Source organism: Ceratotherium simum, chromosome 1 (genome assembly GCF_057802395.1).
Source record: "Ceratotherium simum simum isolate JZ-2026a chromosome 1, ASM5780239v1, whole genome shotgun sequence".
In the NCBI taxonomy this organism is placed as follows: domain Eukaryota; kingdom Metazoa; phylum Chordata; class Mammalia; order Perissodactyla; family Rhinocerotidae; genus Ceratotherium; species Ceratotherium simum.
This window is the reverse complement of record NC_141900.1, coordinates 3,857,035-3,880,412: the sequence shown is the minus strand read 5'-3', so window position 1 is coordinate 3,880,412 and position 23,378 is coordinate 3,857,035. Positions and strand designations below refer to the sequence as shown.

The window sequence follows — 23,378 nt, the reverse complement described above, 5'->3', positions numbered from 1 at the left end:
ATTAACAAAGAAAGGAGTATTAATAATTTCAAAAATATGTTGGGCCAGAGGGCCCTTTGGGGCGTGTCGTCTAATTCTTTATCTGGTGGAAGGCTCCTCTTTGCTTCTTATCAGCGACTCGTGGATTCCAGGGCTGGGCCGGGCCTTCCAAGCCCTGGATCCAAAGCTGTCATTTTATCAGAAGATACTGATGCGCAGGGAGGCTGGTGACTTCCTCAGGGTCCCAGGACCACTGAGTGGTCCAGCCCAGTGAGCTCTGGGCCCTGCCGGAAGCAGTGCCTTTAAGGAGCAGCAACGCCTGGAGGCACCAGTTTACGTCTCGCAGGTTTAACCTTCAGCACAGATTACAGGCGCCTCGGCCCTTCCCCCGCTTTTTTCTTAGCGCCTGTAGAAGTTGCAGGCAGTGATAAGCATGTGCCAAAGGGGACACAGGTGAAGGAGGCTGGGCCAGGTGGGGGCAGGTGGAGACTGTGCTGCGTCTCCCTGGAGACCTGGAGGGGCACTGGAGGCACCTGTGCTGCTGTCTCCTGGGCCCTCCAGCGTCACTCTTAAAGGGCGGGCGCGTCATGGAGCCCACAGCCTCGAAGGCTTCCGGGGAAGGTGGGCAAGCAGCTCTCTGCTCGCAAAACACCGAGAGAAAAGGAGTTTGCAGCAGCACAGATCTGGAGGCCCGGGCGTACAAGTAGAGAGACTTGTTTCAACTTCCTGCGCGAGGTTAGGATGCAGGGTTTCTCTTGAGCAAGGGCCCTGCTTCAGTAAACTTTTAGTTAGTTGCTCTCTCAGTCATTCTGAGGCAGTGAAACGGGCTGTGGTGTATAAGGGGGGCTGCGGTTTGTGAACCCCCAGAATCGATAGATTCTTTGCTTTCCAGTAAAGATGCGCAGAGACATCATGCCCCCGTGTCACCTTCCTGATGAGTGCCGTGTTTTGACAGGTCCTGCCCCTTCTGGTGGGCGTGGGGCGAGCTGTCTTCGTCTGCTGCACGGCAGAGCTCCCTGAGCAGCCAAGGGCTTCTGTCTCAGTGTGTCCCGAGTCCTGTCACTGGCACATCATCCGTGTGCTTCTGAATGAAGGTTTTCCCCAGTGGGGGCTTCAGTGTACATCAAACCTCAGAAGCTGGCTTAGAGTGGTGAATCAGTCACGGCTTCTCTCTCCTTGGCTTAGGGCTAGACCAGCTCCCCCAGAAAAGCTCTCCTAACCTCACTGGTTTAGTCTGACCTGGGACAGGCTGGGCAGGATGGGCTGCGGACTGTCAGGGGCCGGGAGATCGAAAGAGTCCAGAGGTTTGGTGTCAGAAGTTGCTACCACATCTTAACTGTGTGACTCTAATCTTTCTGCTGCTCGTTTCCCAAGCTGTGAGATGAGGGTGGTGATCTCTGCTTACGGGGGCTCCTGCTGGGAGCGAGGTGGCCGACCAGGTGTGGGCTGCTTCCTGATGTCGGGCACCTGTGGCCTGTTACAGGACGATGCCGCTGGCACGGTGCTGCCTTCATAGTGAGCCCTGTTGCCCGGGGCACAGCCGGCTCCTACGGGGTGTGAGGCAGGAGGGCAAGGAATCGGTCCAGGGCTGGCTTTCTCTCCAGCCTCCTGGGCCCCTGGACTGGTGAAAGAGCCTCCCTTCTTCATCCTGGGGACCCCCTTCTGTCATGCTTCCATTTGTACACCAGTTCTGGCCACACTGGTCCCCTTGCTGTTCCCCAAGATGCAGGCCCGCCCCAGGGCCTTGGCACTGGCTGTGCTCTGCCTAAGATGCATTCTCTTCATGGAATCTTCCTCACTGCAGGAACCTCAGTCCCTCCCACAGCATCCCTCAACCCCCATGCTAAGCTGCGGCTGTGCCCACCTCCTCGCCTTCAGGGCTTGGGCGCCTCACCTGAGGGGCGGCCAGATGGCCTTGCTGCCTGGCTGGGGCGGGCAGTCGGCAGGAGGCAGTTCCGGCCCCCATTGTGCAGCTAGGTGATGGGGTGCTGGAAGGCACAAAGGGCCCTACCTTCAAGGAGTTCACTCTGTATTGACAAATGTACACTGGTTGTTGTTGTTATCTGGTTATTCTTCATCAGTGCATGTTAGCTTCAGTCTAAAGTGGTGGAGGCACAGCTGAGCGGCTGCAGGTGAGACTGAGAAATGACGAGAGGGTAGGCTGAGGCCTCGCCTTCTGACTGTAGTTTATGTATGCATGAATGTGTTTGTTTAATTATCTGTCTATTTATGTATCTGTCTATGTACCTATCATCTATGTATGTATGTATCTGTGTATCTATCATCTATTTATCATCTATCTATGTATCTACCTATCTATCATCTATGTATGTATGTATGTATGTATCCGTCATCTATGCATTTATGTATCTATCATCTATCTAATTATCTATCTATGTATCTATGTATTTATCATCTGTCTATCTTGCATCTATCCATTCACAGGGAGATGGAGCCCCGGACTTTTTGGGGGCTGAGGGCTGGCCAGGACCCTCTGGGAAGCCGTGGGGCTGCGGGGCTGCTGCAGGGAGAGGGGGAGCTGCCCCTGCAGGCCCAGCCTCCCTGCCCTTCTGGGGCTGGCATTTCCCAGGTCTAGAAGCTGCCCAGTGCTGTGCCCTGTGGAGCAGGAAGCGTCTCGTGCCCGTGTGGTAATTCTGGGGGAAATTACGGTTCAAATTTAAAACAGTTTCTGTGACCTTGAAGCCAGGAGAGGAGAGGATGTGGAGAAGCTCTGCTGCCTCCTGGAAACTCAACTTCTGTTGTCAAGAATGACGATGGGAGGCCCCCCGCGGGTCACGGAGGACAGCCGGCAGACAGCCTGGAGGCGCCGATGGGCTTGCCTTCCATAGTGAGCACTCTCATCGCTCTCCTGCTTTGTTTTACCACCATATGTTTGCATGGCCTAGTGGATCAGAGTTTGCACCTTCGTAGTGGAAATGCAAGGAGGTTTGGAAAATATCAAACTGCAGAATGAATCTCTTTGTGCTGGTTAATAGTTGAGGACAGTGGTCTCCAGACAGCTTTGATTACATACCCCTCCCGGTAAGACCTACTTACGTTTAATTGTAAACATAGTGTAATGGAATGCAGTGTAACAGAATTTTATTTATTTATCACTATGTACATGTCCCACTTTGCAAATTTATTGTGTGCATTATGCAGCCCTCACAGTAATGCAGTGGTAGATGATGGATGAGCTGAAGAAACAGTGAACGGGCTGCGTGTCCCCCCACTGGGGACAGTGGTTCTCAAACACAGTGATGATTAGAGTCACCTGTGTTAGCTGAAAACCCCACTGGACTCAGTCACCACAGCAGCGATTTTGATGATTCACTTCAACTGGTAGTTGAGTCCAAAGGAGATGCAGTCACTGAGGGAAACTGCCTTTGGGGGTCTCTCTGGGCCCGGGAGGAAGGCAGGCTGGGGTGGCCCTGCAGCAGTGGTCGGGGCCTGTGACCTGGCCACGGTGGGGGTGGGGGCTGCTCTCAGGCCTCTGTGGCCCACTGTGCACAGCGACTCTGGGTGGGCTGGAAACGTTCCTCTTCCGAAATGCTCAGTGCCCACCCTCAGTGGCTCCCTCACTGTCTGCCTTCCAGGAGGGCATCCGAGTTCAGTGGCAGGAAGCACCCCTTCCGTGACTGTGATTGTGACGGGAAGGCCTGAATGCCACACTGGGAGCCAGAACTTCATCTGAGCTGACACTGGGGGCATTGCACTTTCTCCGTGCAGTTACAGGAGTAAACTATGTTCAAGGTAGAGAAGGAAAAAATGCATATAGAAGAAAGAATAAGAGAAAAAAACCCAGAGTGTGATAGAACATTCCAGAAACAAACTACTGCTGAATAGCCTGCAGTCTGTCCAGACCTTTATCCAGGTGTGCATGTACGTGTGTGTGTGCTCGTATGTGTGAGAATCATATACTCCTCTTTCCACGGCGACGTGGCAGTCATGACCTTGAGCCACTGTTTGCTGTCGTGCATCATGCCATCTCTCCATGCCCACACGTGCGTTGCCACCTGCAGAGCCACGTAGTTTCCTCTTGGGCGCCTTCACCTAATTTAATGTGGCTGACCGCTTAGGCTGTTGTCTGTTGTTTGCTCTTGTATAATCATAGTGCAGTGAGCAGCCTTGTCCACATAGACTTACGCACTTTTCCAGTAATTTCCTCAGAATACATTCCTCACATAGCTAAGTCACATGCCTAACACATGTTAAATGCTCTTTATACGTACTGAGAAACTGTCCTCTAAAATATTGAATCAGTTTACATTTCACCAATACTTAAAAAAAACTTTTAATAATTTTGTCTTTGCTGTTCTGACAGGCAAAAAAACCATCTCCTTTGGAGATGATGTCTTCTAGTCTGAACTATTAAAGGTCTGGGGCAGGGCTTCGGGAAGATCTGTGTGGAGCCCTCAGCACTGCAGGCACCTGGTGGGAAGCTGCAGGGAGGGTGGTCTCGGAACTCAGCGAGACGCAAACACGTGGGGGGGCTGGTTCCCACGCCTAGCGCTGAAGGGCTGCCCCTGGCCCAGGTTTGTCCAGCCTGCAGTGAGCCACCATCCTGTGCCAGTCAGGGTTCCAGTCACTGATGGGAATCATCTCAGTCAGTCCCCAGACGTCTCTGTGAGAGGAGATAAACTAGAGGCAAGTGTCTTGGCCAGGGGATACCAGCTAGTGAGTGTGGACGCCCCAGAGCGAACCCTCAACACATTCTGTGCAGGGAGGAGGGTGCCTCCCAGGTCCTGCCTTCATCAGGGGGCCCAGATCGTGACCTCTGCAGTTGGGAGTTGGCTTAGGCGTTGTGTTGGTGTGGTTTCAGGAAAACGTGTCTGGTTTTCCTTGTCCCTGAAATAGTTTTGGTATTTATTTTCTGTCCCGTTCTTTCACACTGTGGGATCCACTGTGAGCCAGGTGCCCGAGTGGGACCAGGCGTGGTCCCGGGTGTCAGATCCTGTCTGAGAAGGGTCCCCCAGGGCCAGGGCCGATGGGGGAGCAGAAGGGAGTGCGGGGGCTCTGGCCGCCAAGGCAGGCTCTGGACATCCTGCTGCACATTTCAGCCAATATCACCCACCTCGGGTGCATGGGGGGCTGGCCCACAGAGCAGGGACCGGGAGATACAGTGGGCAGGGAGGGGCTCACAGAAGGCAGGAGAGAAAGGAGCCACGTGGTAGGAAGGCCATTCGGGAGAGCTATGTCAGGGGACATCTGGGTTCTCCTCCCATCTCTGCTGTCTTATAACTCTCTGAGCCTTGGTTTCCCCACTTCTGAAATGTGGGAGATAATTCCTAGTTACTAAGTTGCTGGGTGCATCTCTTGAAATAGTGTGTATGTATATATAGCTTCAGTGTATAGCATAACCCTTACACACACACACATGCACACACAGGCACATATATGCACACGCACGCACACATGTGGAAGGGTTATGTAAACTGTAAAGTAATTCTAACCTGAAGCTTTTCTTCCTGTTGCGTAGGCTTTAAAAAAAAAGAGTAAGTATGGAGCTCTCTCAAAGTCATTGATTGTTCTTGCACATGAATGCTAACAATGATGATAGTGACAGTGGCCACCGGTGACCGAGCACCTCCTGTGTACAGAGATGAGCATTTCCACGTGCCTGGGGACTGCTTGCTTGCCCTGACCGGGGGCCCATCACGCTGGCACATGGTGGAAGCCGTTCCGCTCTTGGTTAATGGCATTGTGTCACTTGGGATCTGATGTCCTAGGGCCGAGGTGCCTGATATGCTGGACACCCTCCCAGGAGATAAGATGGGGCCATGGTTACAATGTTTGACTTACCGTTTATGATTAAACCGTGGAGCACCTGTTGTCCTTGCTTCTCGGTGGGGTTTGCCACGTGCGGACTGACAGGACAGGGAGACTTCAGAATGACCTGTGTCATTTGTCATTTGCAGGCTCCGGTGGGTTCCTCACCGTCCGCTTCCCTCTTCTGTGACCAACCGTCCAGGTGAGTGTCCCTCACTGTGGCCCATATGTGAATCTCTGGCCTTGGGTCAGACCTCGTAGAGGAAGCCTGGGCATGGGGTTATTTTATTCTGTAGGAATCTTAATTTATTTTTCAATTTTAAAAATAAATGCTCGAAGGTGATACATATCATGATTGTGTCTTTTTTCTGGATGTGAGCTCCCGGCGTTAGAAGCCCAGGTTGTGGAAACACGTGACTGTCTTTCAGTCAATAATTACACTGCTGTGGCTTGATTGTGAATATGTTACTTGGGGGACCTTCCAGACTTGATTCCAGCGCGTGGATTGAGCTCTGCCTTTGCCTCCATCAGGGCAGGCGTCTGGAGGGACGGCCACAGCCAGTACTCCTGTGTGGCCTGTCCCTTACAGAGAACTGTAATTCATGTGGAGGGCACATTATTATTATTTTTTTGTATCAGTGTTCCAGAAAAATCTGATTTGATTTTTAAAAGCAATCAAAACTCCTCTGCCTCCATGTCTGTGAATGTGGTAGGGAAAAAATCTTGGGAATTATTTGGATCCTGATTTGAATAAATCAACTATAAAAAATAAGTTTATAATTTGGATATTTGATGATATTGTTTCTTTTAGATGTGATAATGGCATCGTAGATATTTTCAAAAAATGTCTCTATCTTTTAGAAATAAATACTAAGGAATTTATAAATGAAATGACGTACTATCTGGGATTTCTTCAAAGCAATTCAAGTGGTGGAGGAGAGAGCAGAGGGTATGGATGGAAGAGGTTGGCTGTGTGTTAATTTTGAAGTTTGCTAAACCATCTTTTATATTTTTGAATTTTCCAAAACTAAGGAAAAGAGAGAGAAATACATATAACAGGAACAGTAAACAGATAACAACCTCGAGCCCCCAAAGCTGGTGGCAGTGCTGCTGATGGGTGGAAACCACTGTCCCTTGAATGTCCTGTGTCCCCACCTGGTTTCACTGCGGGCTGTCACCATCTTAGGTTGACCCCATCACCCCTCCCCTGGACCCTCTCTTTTTCATCCCAGTGCCTCCCACAGCCCTAGGGGCCTCTGCTGGGAGCTGGTGCCCACAGCACAGTCCTAGTGGTGGGGGAGGCAGGGCTGGGACGCTGCATGCCGAGGCATCGTCCTGGGTCACACGGGCTCTGGGCTCTCCCCATGCCAGCCAGTCCTCGCCAGCTTCTCCACTCTGCAGGTCTGTTGTGCTTGCGTTTCTGCCCTCCTTCCTCCTCCATGCCCCATCTTCTCACGCCTGACGCCTGCCTCGTATCGCATGCCCTGGGCAGAGCCCACAGACAGCCCTTCTCATAGGCGCCAGCCATCCCCTGCCCGGGCCGAAGTGCCCCTTTGATTATGCCGCTGCTGGAATCCCCTCCCAGCTCATCCCTCTGCAGGTCAGGTAGCCTCCTCCCTGGGCTGCGGGCCCTGTACCGCAGCCCTGGATGCTACATGCAGGTGTGAGGAGTTCCTTGCAGATATCCCCCAGCCTAGGCCTCTGCTCCTGTCAGCCCCCTGCTGAACGCGCTTCTTCCCAGCTGCCCAGTGCTGACCTGACACCAGGGAGCATGGACGAGGCTCCTCCTTCCAGGGCCCAGGCTCTCCACCCCACGCTCTCCCGCAGAGGCCCTCATCTGCAGGCTTGTCCCTCAGGCGCTGCAACACTGCCATTGATCCTCTGCTCCTCCGTTTATCCCGACTGGGAGCTTGTACTCTCCTGTCATGACTGTAGATTGGTGAGATTTAGATGAGGACCTTCCTGTGATGGGAAGATGCTGAGAGGATGTAGTCACAGTAAATCCAAGTCCAGTTCCTGTGGGAACCACTGAGGGAACGTCCCCACATCTGCTCTTGCAGGTTCTTGGCCTGCTGCCTGACAGCACCCCCTCTCTCCTAGGCCTGCAGCACTGAACCCCACCATGGAGGACGGCCGCGAGCTGGACCTCACCTACATCACTGAGCGCATCATTGCCGTGTCCTTCCCTGCGGGGTGTTCCGAGGAGTCCTACCTGCACAACCTGCAGGAGGTGACGCGCATGCTGAGGTCCAAACACGGGGACAACTACCTGGTGAGTGGGGGAACTGTGAGCATGGGGACAGTGAGGGACACTGAGCATGAGGACAGTGAGGGACACTGAGCGTGAGGACAGTGAGGGGACAGTGAGCGTGAGCACAGTGAGGGGACACTGAGTGTGAGAACGGTGAGGGACACTGACATGAGGCCAGTGAGGGACACTGAGCGTGAGAACAGTGAGGGACACTGAGCGTGAGGACAGTGAGGGACGCTGAGCCTGGGGACAGTGAGGGACGCTGAGCGTGAGCACAGTGAGGGGACACTGAGCGTGAGCACAGTGAGGGACACTGAATGTGAGAACAGTGAGGGACACTGACATGAAGATAGTGAGGGACACTGACATGAAGACAGTGAGGGACACTGAGCGTGAGGACAGTGAGGGGACAGTGAGCTTGAGGACAGTGAGGGACACTGAGCGTGAGGACAGTGAGGGACACTGAGCATGAGGACGGTGAGGGGACACTGAGCGTGAGGATGGTGAGAGACACTGACATGAAGACGGTGAGGGAGACTGAGTGTGAGAACAGTGAGGGACACTGGGCGTGAGGACAGTGAGGGACACTGACATGAGGACGGTGAGGGGACACTGAGCGTGAGGAGGGTGAGGGGACACTGAGCGTGTGGATGGTGAGGGGACACTGGGCGTGAGGACAGTGAGGGGACACTGAGCATGAGAACGGTGAGGGGACCATGAGCGTGAGGACGGTGAGGGGACCGTGAGCGTGAGGAGGGTGAGGGGACAGTGAGCGTGGGGATGGTGAGGGAAAGCATGAGGACCGTGAAGGGACACTGATGTGGGGACAGTGAGCGTGAGGATGGTGAGGGGACACTGAGCATGAGGACAGTGAGGGGACCATGAGCATGAGGAGGGTGAGGGGACACTGAGCTTGAGGACGGTGAGGGGACCATGAGCGTGAGGAGGGTGAGGGGACAGTGAGCGTGGGAACGGTGGGGGACAGTGAGCATGGGACAGTGAAGGGATACTGACATGGGGACAGTGGGCACAGTGAGCATAAGGACAGTGAGGGACACTGAGCATGAGGACAGTGAGGGGACAGTGAGTGTGAGGACGGTGAGGGACACTGAGCGTGAGGACAGTGGGAGGACACTGAGCGTGAGGACAGTGAGGGACACTGACATGAGGGCGGTGAGGGGACACTGAGCGTGAGGACGGTGAGGGGACAGTGAGCATGAGGACAGTGAGGGACACTGTGAGCACAGTGAGGGGACACTGTGAGGACAGTGAGGGACACTGAACGTGAGGACAGTGAGGGGACACTGAGCATGAGGACAGTGAGGGGACAGTGAGCATGGGGACCGAGGGGACAGTGAGCGTGGGGACGGTGAGGGACACTGACATGAGGACGGTGGGGGACACTGAGCGTGAGGCCAGTGAGGGACACTGACATGAGGACAGTGGGGGCCACTGAGCGTGAGGACAGTGAGGGACACTGACGTGAGGACAGTGAGGGGACACTGAGCATGAGCACAGTGAGGGGACTGTGAGTGTGAGGATAGTGAGGGGACACTGAGTGTGAGGACGGTGAGGGACACTGATGTGATAACAGTGAGAGGACACTGAGCATGAGGACTGTGGGGACACTGACATGAGGACACTGAGGGGACACCGAGCGAGGGTATAGTGAGAAGATACTGAGCTGGCTGAAATTTGAAGAAGGCACCCGCATGTCCTGGGACTGTCATGGCCTGCAGGGTGGGGTGCAGTCCCGTCCCTCTTGGTCGGGTACTTTGGGATGCCTGCGTTCCAAGGGGGGGTGCTCGGGAGGATGGACTCGCAGCGCAGCGGCCTTGGTCCTGGCTGTGCCGCCTGCTGCCGTGTGGAGTCCTGAGTCTCTACAGCGAGCAGCCCCGGCTGGTGGCCGCTGCCCCGTGCACAGAGGGTGGACAGCCCTCACCCCTGTGCCCGGCCTTCCCCGCACTCGGGACAGCTGGTGGGACAGGCGTTCCTGCTATCAAAAAGCACAGTTCTCTCCCTCTTCCTGAGATGAATCCGCAGGACAAGGGGTGGGCGTTCCAGAATCCAGTGTCCGCCCTGGAGACGGTGGCTGGCTCCGTTTTCCAAACACGCTGGTGAAGTTGGCGGAGGGAGCCCACGTCTGAGGAGAAAGGTGGACCCGCGTCTCCCTGCTCCCCTCCTCCGGCCTGGCCATGTGTTCCCACGGTGCCAGCTGCTGCATCTGCCCTGTGTGATGATGGCCGGGGGTTAAATGACAGCCCCTCGCACCTCCTGGGACCTGCCTCTGTGCTGCCGCCTTATCTCCATTAGAGCAGCTAATCTTTGCCCTAAATGACAAGGCCGTTATTATCCCCCTTATCGGCCTCCTCAGATGACTCAGCGGGCGGGGGAGAGTGGCCGGCGGCAGAGCAGAGGGCCAGGGGACTCTGTCTGACTTCCTGCAGCCTCGCCCGGCCTGCTGGGCCTCCAGAGCGGTCAGCGCAGGAGTGGAGGAGGGTCGCCTGGCTCCTGGGGACCCGCTGCTCCCCCGCCACCCGTCCCCAGCGACAGCCTGATTACAGGCGGGAAAAGCGGTGTGGAAGCCCCGGAGTGGTCCACCCGTGTCTGGGGGCTCTGTGTCTCGGGACTTCTTCCTTTCTCACCGGGGCATCTGCCTGCAGGAGCCTGGTCTCCCTCCTGACCCCTGGCCCAGGCGGTGGGCACACCCCGAGTCCCCCTCCACGTTCCCTCCTGCCTCCCCTGACTCACTGTCCCCAGAGACCTGGCAAGGCCACGGCCTGGGCGCCGGGGCTGGGGTCTGGGGCACTTCCTCCCTTTGCGCCAGCGGGGCCTCGTCGGGGCTAGAGACCCCTGCAAAATGGCTGGGGCGGGGGTCCCTGCCTGGTTTTGGGACGAAGATCTTTTTGGAAACTGAAAAAAGACACACGTGCGTGTCTTGTACAGCTCCTGAGTTAAGAAGCCTGGGTGCACCTCTCTTTTCCCCACACACATCAGAATTTCGTCCTCTGACAGTTAAAGGTGGAGACAGAATGGCTCCGGGACACACAGACCACGACTGGGGCGTCCAGGGTGGCGAGTCGCGTCAGCTGGAGGGCATTGGGCCTCTGTGGAAGGTGGGCTGCGGGCCTGGTCGTTCTAACAGGCCCGGGCTCACGTTTCAGAGATCTGGGAGGCAGCCTGTGTCGGGGTGAACGAACTGGGGCCCAGGTGACAGCAAAGGCAGCCCCCCAATTATAGGCAGGCAGGCTCTGCACCCCCTGGACAAGCTCTCCCATCAGCTCTCCTCAGGGGCCCGTCTTGGAAGTGAGAGGGATGTGTATTCCTTTCTCAGACCCCTGCTGCACCAGCATCCTTCCTTTTTCTTTACTGGGGTGCTCAGGTCCCATCTACAGCTCTGCTTTGCCGTGGCTCTGGGCTGATTCTGAATGTTGGGGCCTCGGCTCCTCGCAGGCCTGGCCTGCTGCACTCCGAGGCAGGGACAGCCTCCTCGCTGTGTCCCCTCCCTCCCCAGGAAGCCTGTGCTTCCTGGGGGCGAGGCTAGTCCCTTGGGATTCCATATGCCGTCTTTGTATATTTGTTTAATTTGTTTGTTTTTTATTCCATGCCAGTTCTCTATCTATACATTTCAACCTTTTATAATCCTTGATACCTTGAAGGCAGATGGCGTGTGAAAATGCACTTGTGTTTCTCTTTGATCTCTGAGGGCACTGATTTGTCTAACAGCTTTTTATTTCCCTCTGTAGGTATTAAACCTTTCAGAGAAGAGATATGACCTCACAAAGCTTAACCCAAAGGTACGGACCTTAGTCCTTTATATTGTGAGTTATGTGGACTGTCAGTGAGGCTTATCCTGCTCATGCAAAAGTAGTTTGTTGCAAGTCTTAGTGGAATGTGACTTGATAAGGAGTATTAGAAACTGTTCATATCCATGTGTTCTTTCTTTAAATTAAATTTTTTTTTAGTTTGAAATAATTCTAGGAGGTTGCAAAAATAATACAGAGATCCCATGTACCTCTGACTCAGTCTCCCTCAAGGGTAACATCTTGCATAATTAATAGTAAAATATTAATGCCAGGGAGTTGACGTTGGTTCAGTCCACAGACCACATTCAACTTCCACTGGGTGTACAGGCAGCTGTGCGTGTGTGCGTGTGGTTCTCTGCTATCTCATACCGCGTAGATTTGTGTCATCACCACCACCACAATCAAATGCAGAAGGTTTCCACCACAGGGCTCTCCCTCCTGCCACCTCTGTACAGTCATGCCCTACCCCTCCGTCCATTATTCTTGTCAATAGCAAAAATTTAGGGGGACATTTTTAAGATTGCGTAAATGTAAGTTATAATATACGTGGTATGTGTGTTCCATATGTTGGAATATTTTGCAGCCGTTGGAGTAAAAAAATAGTAACATGATGAAGTGCCTGTTTTAATGCTAGTTAACAAAAGCAGAACGTGGAATTTGTGTAGACTAGCATCTCAACTATGCTAAATGTACATAGGGGGTCTAAGGGACTTGTCAGAATGTTATCGCCTCTGAGTGGTGAGAGGGGTGCGACTTTTCCTGCTTCCTGGCAGTTTTCTAAGTTTTTCTATCATTTTACACTATGTCCATTGCATTTATATTAATCTCTGCCTCCTCTCCCCACTTAAACATCTGCCACCATAGCTTTAGACCTGGGAGTGTGCGTCAGGTTCCTTGGAGTTGCTGATTTTTGTACACAGACCCACTGTGCTCCTTATCACGTGATAAAGACTTTCTTTGTTCCTGCCCCCAGTTGCAATCAAGGCTTGAAGGCGTTTCCTCCCTGGTGGGCAGGTCCCTCTCCTTTGGGGAGTGTGTTTCTCCCAAGCTTGCAAGATAGGCCTCTCTCTGAGACGTTATCTGCGCCTTGCGTGGGGGAACGGCTCACTGCATTTTCCCAAACTGCGATTTTAGTCTGAACGGAGGAATTTTGGCAGCAGGTTGGGCCAAGAACTCCTGTTTCAGATCTTGCCAGGCCTCGGCTCCTCTCCAGGAGCCTTGCACCATTAGCGGCTCCTGAAAGCCCCTTCTAGAATTGTCATTCCAGCTGCAGAAGAGCAGATAAGACTCAGGGACAGATGTCTCATGGGGGCAACATAATCCTTCATAGCTTTCTTTCCGGTAAAGGAGCTTGGCCACAATTCCCATGAAGTTTTAGAAAAGGAACACGCAGCATCATTCTTGACTCTCAAATGAAATATTTTGGTAAATAAGAAAAGCCATCATGAGACGGCCTCAGAGGACCTCCTTTGGAGGAGATGGAGACCCAGAGATGGAGACCCAGGAAGCCCCTTCTCTCTCTCGTTGCAGATTCTGGACGTGGGCTGGCCGGAGCTGCACGCGCCACCCCTGGATAAGGTGTGCACCATCTGCAAGGCCCAGGAGTCCTGGCTGAACAGCGACCCCCAGCACGTGGTCGTCATCCACTGCAGGGTGAGTCCCACCTCCGCGCTCGAGGGTCCAGTGGGACCGCCTTTTCGCTCGGACTTCCAGCTCTGGAGGCCTTTGTGGTTAGGTGTTCATACTTGACCTTAAAAAAAAGAGTCATCCCACCTCCCAGAGTTTGGCTTCAGAATTTATAGAATTGAAGTCCCTGAATGCGTAGCTGGACACTTTGAAACCAGTGAAGGATACCAATGAGAGCAAATCCTTTCCTTTTCGTGCATTTTGGTTTTTCATGGAAAGCTCTCTTTTTTTTTTTTTTTTTTTTTTTTAAAGATTTTTTATTTATTCCCCCCAAAGCCCCAGTAGATAGTTGTATGTCACAGCTGCACATCCTTCTAGTTGCTGTATGTGGGACTCGGCCTCAGGATGGACGGAGAAGTGGTGCCTCGATGCGCACCCGGGATCCGAACCCGGGCCACCAGCATTGCAGCGCGCGCACTCAACCACCAAGCCACAGGGCCGGCCCTGGAAAGCTCTCTTTTAAAAAGAGAAGAGCGTGGTTAGGATACACGGCCTCGGACTTCTAGTGCCTCTGGGTTATGGTAATGAATTGCCTTGAGACTGGGGGTAGGATGCTGTTGCAGCAGACGTGTGGTCCTGTCCACGCCAACCGCCCGATAGGGATGTGACGTGTCCACCCTCACAGGGTGGCCGGGGGCTGGCCACGGGAACGGCAGCGCGTTGTCCTGGCTGCCCTTGACCTGCATCCTCCTCTGACCTCCTGGGGCCTTTCCTCTTACATCTCTGCTTTCTCAACTGCCCTGGATTGTTCGTAGCCTCTTCCTGCTCTACCTCTGATTTCTCAAACGTGATTGGTCCTAAAGGGGACTGAACAAAGGGAAAATTCGCTAAGGGGTACAGCATGTGGCCTTACCCCTCGATGAGACACTCTTATTATCCGAGGACAGTGATTTTCCCAGACACACCTTGAGCTAGGGCAGCGTGTGGGAGGAATACTTTGCGAAGGAAAGGTGCCATGGGCGGGCTTGGTCCCAGAAGGAAGGGGCTGTGCCCTACTTTGTACATTATATACTGAATTCATTTTTTTTTTTTCTTAAAGCTGCTTTTTTTTGAGGAAGATGGCCCTGAGCTAACCTCTGTTGCCAATCTTCCTTTTTTTTTTTTTTTTTTTCCGTTTTTTCTCCCCAAAGCCCCAGTACACAGTTTTATACCCTAGTTATAGGTCATTCTAGTTCTTCTATGTGGAACGCTGCCCCAGCATGGCTTGAGGAGCGGTGTGTAGGTCCGTGCTTAGGATCCGAACCAGTGAACCCTGGGCTGCCGAAGCAGAGTGCGTGAACTTAACTGCTACGCCACCAGGCTGGCCCCTATACACTGCATTCTTATGACTATCAAAACATCTTGAAAATATTGACATTTCCTCCTTGAAGTATTTCCTCTTTCACACTTTTTCACAGGCAAAAGCTGCACAAAAACCCTTATATTATAGCACTTAGTTTAAAAGAGCCTTCCCTTCGGGTTATATCAGACTTGCTCTATTACTTTCCTGCAAGGACACCATGACCTCCTCATGTAATGATGGATGTGAGACAGCTGCTGATGACGTCACAGCTTCCGCACTTATGCATTTGGTGGTCCCCCGGTGTGGAGGAACACCCCTCGGGTGCAGGGGTGACATTCGCTTCTCTCTCCTTCTGTCGCTTTTCCCACATCTAGCTTGATTACTTTCTCCCACAAACAGCGGGCCCTCGCATCAGTTCTCGTACCAAATTAAGTTAACCTGAGCTTTTTCAAGGATTGCATTATATTTATGGAGCTCCTCTTCAAATTTGTGTTTTGGTGCAAACTTAAAAAAATAAGAAGAGAAAAGTTATTTTTGTTTTTGGTTTTTACATTTTTTTTCAATTAAAACAAACTCTGCGTTTTTCATCAGGCTTGGCCTGATGATTTTGATGCAGTGAAGATAATCCTGATGGGTCATTGCTGCCTAAGATCACTTCACAAGCCTTTCCGAGCAGCATTCCATAGCCGGGGAGGGGGGTGGTCCGGAGCAGCATCAGTGCCCGACCCTGGTGAGAAATGCAGGTCTGGCCCACCCAGACCTGCTGCAAGCTGTGTCTCCAGGGGATTCTGGTGCACTCTGGACCTTGAGAAGCCCCCCTTTCACCATTTATTCCATTTCGGTTGTTCACTTCAGTTTTTAATGAACCAAATTATAATATTATTTACAACATCTGGGTCACAAGTGACGAACTTACTGCGTAGAGATCTCCAAAACGCTTCCTTTTCCTAAGCTACACTCGGCTCTCGAGACAAGTCTTGTTAGTGGGAATAACTAGGAACATGTTGAAACTTCTTGAAAACAATTTGCTCATCTCTTGCACCATTCTGGTGACATGTGAACCATTTCCAAGACATTCTAGAAGACATGCCCTGAGAGAGAAGCCCTCTTTTAGTTTGAACTTGATGTCGACATTAAAAGAAGTTCATCAAAAACGCAGCAGGGGTGAGATTGCTGACATTTGCCAAACTCTGTGAGCTCTGCAGAATGTACACTTCCTTCCAGGCGTGCCAGGAATGACTAGCATTGCTGGGCCCGTCTTGGCCTGGAGGGCAGACCCAGCGCCAGGCTGCGATGTCCCCACTCTCCTGTTTGATACAAAGGGTGGTATTTGCGTGGGTTTGCCTCAGTCTCCCCCTCATCCACCCACCTGCTGGTTACTGATTGAGCAGAAATAGCCTGAGGTTCTTCTGGAAGGTTCCATCCACCACACCGTTTGCTTTTGAGTGGATGGTAAAGGATACCCACAGCAAATTGTGTAATCAGTGATTCTGAGTTTAGTTAAGATCAGATGAAAACTCTTCAAGTCCTAAAGAATGTTGCTTGTGCTAGAAGACTTCATACCCATAAATGAGTGCCTGCTTGGATATGGCAGTGGTGAACGCCACCATGTGTGCCCAATTTGGTGGAAGTGTTGTTCACTTAGGTGAATTTATACAAGACGTACTAGTAGCTATGTGCCAGGAATCGCTGTAAAGGGCCCTTCGTATATCTGCCCTGAGTATCTGCAAGGCACGCACCTGACTTTCGTGAGACAGAGAGAAGTGCCCCTGGGTGACATGCACATGTGATTGTGGGTCTTTCAGAACTATGACTTGAATTTTCTCAGTCTTCCCTTTCTGAGAATAGACTTAGGGGTCTTCATATTGGTGGCCTTTTGTGATTCTAGAACAAGGCTGCTAACTTTTCTTGAAAGACCTAGACAGTGAGCCTTCTAGTCTTTGAGGGCCCCACTGTCTTGTTGTAACTACTCACACTCGCTGTTGCAGCGTGGAAATAGCCCCTGATGTACCTAAACAAATGGGTGTGGCCCTGTTCCAATCACACTTTATGTATGGGCACTGAAAGAATTTCGTGTGATTTTCATGTGGCGTGGAATGTTATGTTTTTTATTTTTCTTCAACTGTTAAAAACATAAGAATAACTCTAACTCACAGGTTGTAGAGACACAGGTGGTGTGCAGAAGTTGCTTGCTGACTGTGGTTTTCCGACTGCTGTTCTGGGTCATGGTAGTGTGTTCTAGAAAGTGGCAGTCCATGGTTCTGGGTGAGGGCAGCCTCTCATGTAGCTGTGTGCTTCCAGACTCCTTCTCCTGGGGTAATGGTGGCTCATGGTTGCGGCTGGGCTGCCCGGTCTGGGCCGTGTGTGTCTATGGTTACAGACTGAGCCATGCGTTTTCTGTAACGCTGCTGGATAGTGGTCCCCTGTGTGTGACCGGGCAGGGCTGGTCGGTAGTGCCAGCGACATTGTGATGCTGCCAGCACTCTGGAATCTGCTGTCCTGCTGCTTTGGGCTTCTCTGGGCTGTGTGCAGCCCTCAAAGCCATCAGCCTGTGGGGCTGTTCAGTCTCTCTCACCTGGGTAATTGAGTCATGCTGATTTCTCCCGCCCCTGCATAGCTTCTTCCTGCGTCACTGGGAAATGGTAAACTGAGTGGCCGCCTCTGTGCAGATCTGCCCTCGGGGGTGTCCACGGATGCCCCAGGAAGCACCTGCTCCTGCCGTGGGCACCCAGCGTGTGCACTCCCTGCTGCACAAGGTGCTGCCATGCCCCAGAACAGGGGTGGGAGGAGGTCATGCCAGCTTCCCCTCCAGCACGGGCTCCTTGTCATCCCGTGAATGAATGAGCGTTTTCCTGTTCTGATTATATCTCTGCCGTGGGATTCGAGAGAAAATAGTTTTCTCTTTTTTCTCCTGCAGGGTGGAAAGGGACGCATCGGAGTGGTCATTTCATCCTACATGCACTTCACCAATGTCTCGGCCAGGTAGGAGGGAAGCGTCCACGCTGCCATGGCATTGGGAAGCTCCGAGACTGGGCGGGCGGGAGGCTGCAGCCTGGGGCTGACCTGGAGGCTGTGGCTTGGCTGACCAGTGCCCTCGGGTCCCTGGTGCCTTGAAACCCAGCTCCGGCTAAGGGCTCACACTCATGAGAAAGACGTCATCCTAGGTGTGCAGCTGTGTATGATTCACACTGAAGACTTCCATGCAGGCCTCAAAAATAGTGAGCACACTCCATTCTCCAACAAAAAGTGCCATTCTCCAACAAAAACAATAAGGATGAACGTTACTGTTATTAAAAGCATGAGCAGGGCTGTCTTGCTGGATACCTCAAACCCTGTAAATCCTAATGTCCGTGCCTGCCGTCTTCTGCATGCACTGGGCCTCTGGGAAGCACTGTGCGTATTTCCCTTTTCTCCCGCAGTACTCCCAAGTAACCCAGCAGGCAGCATCATCACTCCTCCTTTACAGATGAGGAAACTGAGGCTTGGCGGAGTTAGGCAGCTTGCTCATTATCTCACGGCCCGTGAGTGGGGAGCCAGGTCTGGTCTGGTTCTCAGGAGGTGGAAGGGTAATCGTGGGACTTGTGAGCTGCCACCATGGGGCTGTGGGTGCCGCTAGGAGGAGGCTGGTCCCGTCAGTGAGGGACGATGGGCACAGCGAGGCCGGCGAGGCACTGGGTGTGTGCCAGCTCTCCTGGCACTGGGGCAGCGCGAGGTGTACCCAGATACACTTCCAAGAGCACACATCTCAGCTCATGCTGAAGTCCAGTTCAAAAAATATCCTTCTTTTATGGGTTTTGCATCTGCACTTGCCCTCTCTTTTCAATGGCCACTTTGTGAAGCATGAACTACTCCATTCTGAGGAAATATAAGCCTATTCGTATTCGCCAATAAACCCTTTCCTTTCTAGCAGTAAGGGGTGAAATTTGACTTTCCGAATGTTTTCTCTGGAAACAAGTTGGAGAGCTTGTGCCTGCCAGGGAGGAAACCCAACCCCTCAGTGAAAATCAGATCCCTTCTTGGTGATAATGAGCATTTGTGTATGTGCCAGACACATTGAGACTCCTGGTCACATCGAATCCCTCAGCTGAGCCAAAGACGTTTGGTCAGAGCCCAGATTTCTCCTGGCGGATTCTGGATGGAGCCTGCCCTCACGTGTCTGCCCGCGACAACGCAGCTCTGTCTGGGTCCAAAGCTCCATGTGCTGTGGGAAGTCCTGGCACTTTTAGGGAGCGTAGACACTAAGAGCTTTATTCATTTAAAGCGCATCACTGACACTCTTTCTAAAAGCCCTTTTTTTCTGAATAGTCGATGCATATCTCAGCTGCACGTGTCAGGCAACTTATACAAATCTCTCTAAGCCTCAGGGTCCTCACCTGGGAAGTGGGAGTGATGGTTGTGCCTCGCAGGGTTTTGTGACAATTCGATGTGTTATTGCACATAAAGCTCTTCGAACAGCAGCAGTACTCAGTTATCAGCTGCTATCAACGCTCCTGTACTCATAGGAGTAACAGTATTAAATACTTTTCAATCAAGTGGAGTGACACCACAATACTTTCTGTGACCTGCTTTTCTAAATTAGCGCTCTTTCCTAAATGTCTTCCCTGACATCATTTAAGTGGCTGCATAGTTCTCCATTTGATGAATAGAATATTATGTATCTGAGCATTTACTGATTTTGCCTAACCAGGTTGCTTCTGGTGTTTCTTTAGAGTTTCTGTTGCTTCTAATGATTCTCCACTCGGAAGCATGCCGTGATAACAAATTCTCATATATGAGTTTTCGATCATTTCTACTATCTTCCCCTTAGATGTTATTCCCAGAAGTAGACTAATCACAGGGAGCATACATTTTTAAGGCCTTTGTCACAAACTATTCTCCAGATCAAAACAGAAACTTCAAGTCGCAAAGTAGGAAGAACATTCTTGTACCAGCACCATAAAAATAAGAGTTCAAAAAGATAGAATCATTGCTAATATTATTATTACTACTAATAACAATATTAATAGTGCACATAACATAGGCCAAGATGCAATATCAGTGTTTAATAAAATAAGTGAATTCCAGAAAAAGGAATGCTTAAAAGTGAGTGGTGGATATACAGCTATACTTTGCAATTTAAAAAACATAGGCATTCAGTCTGTGAAATACTCAGTGCTGAGGTGGACCCTTCTGTGTGTGACAGCCCTGCCAGCCCAGCCCCTTATTTAGACAAATGCAAGCAGCGAGTTACCCATTTTATAGCATGCAGTGAAAGTCAGGTCATGCTAAATTTAACCTTGAGTGCCTGCCTTTGTCCTTCTGCCTCTCTCTGCATGTTCTCCTCTCGGTCTTCACGGTGTCCGCAGGTCCTGTGTATGCGCTGTTTCTGGAGGGGCACATACACATTCTAAGGAGAGGACCCACACTGAGATCAGATTTTCAAGGAAGCTTTTGTCTCACATGAGTCTTAGTGAGGACTTATTGCACTCCTGTTCCGTGATTTATGTGGAGTCAGATCAGGACAGCCCATAAATGCCCCGTTGTGGGGTTCCCTGAAGATGCTGCTGGATACACGTGTGGGCATTGTGGAGCCGGGGCTTAAAGTCCACAGGCTGTTGGAGGGCACGGTCACCTTTGTGGCAGTCACTTCACAAACATAACTATGCAGCCCTAAGTCCTCAGACAGCTTTTCAATCACTCGGGGCCGCAGCGTTCTGACCCCTCTGGAGCCTGATTATAGACGTGACTGCCCGATGTGGCCCTCAGGCCATCCCCTGTGGGTCCCAGACTCACTTCTTGGGGCTTGACGGGGCGCCCAGTAACTGCAGTACTCCGTGCAGGCCCCAGTGCCCTCCTGATCCGGACACTCGGGTCTGCCCGCTGGTCTCCCCCAGAGCCCAGTGAAACCCGCCTCCTGTGTTTGGAGCCAGTGTGGCTACGGGACAGTTAGGATGCCAGACCTGCTCTGCCTGTGAGAAGCGGCCAGCAGGCGACTCTCCTGGAGCAGCGCGTGCGGCACAGCCAAGTGCCACACCCTGGGACAGGGGTTTCTGATGGGGTTTCAGACCCTGCGGTCCTGGCGTCCACTCTGGCCTGAACATATTTCTGTGGGCGAATTAGGGTCCAAGAAAAGATGCTAAAGTGGATGTGCATGGCAGCAGCGAATAATGAAGCTCCTCTGGACGCCGTGGCTCAGCACAGCCACAGGGCCTGTCCTGTGTCACCCAGCCCGCAGTGGCGGCCACGGAGTTAATGCTCCCTCTCTCTCTCTCTGCTTCCCCAGCGCTGACCAGGCCCTCGACAGATTTGCAATGAAGAAATTTTATGATGATAAAGTGTCAGCTTTGATGCAGCCTTCCCAGAAACGGTATGTATCTGTCCCCGAGCCAGAGTGAAAAGGAGAATGAGATTTACATTTAAAAACATAAGAACAGAAGAGGCACCTCCCTGACCAGCTAGAAATGGAGCGGAGGGCTTGTTGTTGCCTGGAGGTGACTAAGAGCCGTCCCGCCTGTGTAGGGACCCCTGGCCCTGGCTGGCTTCTCATGGGTCCAGGACTACCTTCCCACACACTCAGCGGTCAGGTCCTATGTGCTCGCGGCAGGTTGATTCCCATTTTTATGTGGGAACCGGTTTATGTCTCCTGGACCAGAGGTCTGTAAGGGGCTGGATCATGAATGTTCTGGGCTTTGCAGGCCACCTGGTCTCTGTCACGGCTGCTCTAACACCAGAGCAGGTCTTAGTCGTAGGAAAGGAGTGAACAGGCTGTGTTCCAATAAGACTTTGTCGACACACAGGTTCGTGGTTGTAGTTGGCCAACTTCTGCAGTCGATAGTCAGCTCCTGAGACCAGGGAGTCTTGCTCTCACGTTGGCCTCCCCTGGCACACTTCCCCATCTCTCCTGCTCGGCATGGCCCCGGCAGATGCTGGGGAAGGGCCCTGGGAAGGCAGCAGACTTCCTCTTGCTGCCCGCCCCCAGGTGAATCCACGCCGTCATCGGTGCGCAGGTGAACGGGAGTAGGGTCATGGTGTGCGGCAGTGAGAAGGGCCCCATCCAGCCTCCTTCCAGACCCACTTCCTCTGCAGATGGTGATGTGGAGCCAAGCACATAGTCACTGCATTTTCATTTTAAAGCAAACAGCAGGGAATTTACACAAGAATTGCCAGGGCAATTGCCGACGTGGTTTTCCTGACCCTCACATCTGTTTCTCCAGTGCCATCGGGCTTGGCCAGCTGGCATGGGTGGACAGAAGTTTCTGCATATAGGAGGCAGAGTCAGAGGTGTGTTTGGTCAGGAGCTGGGTCTTGATGTGTTGACCTGGGAAAGGGATTTCAAGGATTGCCAAAGGCACTTTTTCTTTTTGTCCAGGGGGTTTCCAGTGGCCAGGTCTGTTTGTGTTCAGACCCAGTGCATTGACGATGTGGGACCATGGGTCTGAGCCTGGCCACACCCTGCTCTGAGCAACAGGCCCCACAGGGAATGTGAGTTGCTTGCAGAAAAAACAGCGTTTATTAGTATTATAGAAGCCCACCTCATCCGAGGTTTCAGATGTCCACTGGAGGTCTTGGAATGTATCTCCTGAGGATAAGGGGGGGCTACTCTACAGTTAAACAGCCCCTTGGTTTGTTTCAAACCATTAAGTATCATTTCTCTTTTGACCAGTTTGCAAAATGGCCACATTCGTAGGTGCTCCTGTGTGGGACATGAAGGTCAATGAGGAGAAACCCACCCAAAATGCTCAGCACACACTAAGGGAAAATGTTTGCCTTCTTTTCTTCTTCTTCTTTTTTTTTACCTTTTGACCCCCTTCACCCATCTCTTCCACCACTCACCTCTGACAGCCACCAATCTGTTCTCCATATCTTTGTTTTGTTTTGTTTTGTTTTTAGATTCCATATATAAGTGATATCATACGATATTTGTCCTTCTGTGTCTAATTTACTTCGCCTTGCATAATGCCCCAAGGTCCATCCATGTTGTCTCAAATGGCAAGATTTCATTCTTTTTTGTGGCTGAATAATATTCCATTGTATATATATATCACTTTTTTTTTTTCCAATCTATTTGTCCATTGGTGAACACTTATGTTGTTTCCATATTTTGGCTATTATAAATAATACTGCAGTGAACATGAGGGTGCATATATCTTTTCGAGTTAGTGTTTTCATTTTCTTTCAATAAATACCCAGAAGTGCAATTGCTGAATCATATGGCGGTTCTGTTTTTAATTTTTTGAGGAACTTTCATACTGTTTCCCATACTGGCTGCACCAATTTACATCCCCACCAACAGTGCACAAGGGTTCCCTTTTCTCCACATCCTCACCATTGACTTGTTATTTCTTGTCTTTTTGATAATAGCCATTCTAACAGGTGTGAGGTGATCTCTCTTTGTGGATTTGATTTGCATTTCCCTGATGGTTAGTGATGTGGAGCATTTTTTCATGTATCTGTTGGCCATCTGTTTGTCTTCTTTAGAGAAATGTCTATTCAGATCATCTGCCCGGTTTTTAATTGGATTGTTTGTTTTTTTTGCTATTGAGTTGTATGAATTCTTTATATATTTTGGATATTAACCCTTTATCAGGTATGTGATTTGCCAATATTTTCTCCCATTCCAGAGGTC

The 23,378-nt window shown here is 51.6% G+C and overlaps 1 protein-coding gene across 11 annotated transcripts in view; it reads left to right on the top strand.

The window, feature by feature from the left end:
- Positions 1-23,378, top strand: part of TNS3 (tensin 3) — a 256,326-nt gene that overhangs the window by 108,227 nt on the left and 124,721 nt on the right. For 10 of the 11 annotated variants that reach the window (XM_087431210.1, XM_087431156.1, XM_087431094.1 and 7 more), the window contains 6 exons: positions 5,898-5,950; positions 7,849-8,020; positions 11,746-11,796; positions 13,336-13,458; positions 17,691-17,755; positions 21,036-21,119. In XM_087431210.1, the coding sequence (XP_087287336.1) occupies positions 7,871-8,020; positions 11,746-11,796; positions 13,336-13,458; positions 17,691-17,755; positions 21,036-21,119 (473 nt within the window). In that variant the 5' untranslated portion in view covers positions 5,898-5,950; positions 7,849-7,870. Of the gene's footprint in view, positions 1-5,897; positions 5,951-7,848; positions 8,021-11,745; positions 11,797-12,944; positions 13,231-13,335; positions 13,459-17,690; positions 17,756-21,035; positions 21,120-23,378 lie in introns of those variants that run through there. The other variant, XM_087431274.1, reaches the window with a different exon arrangement.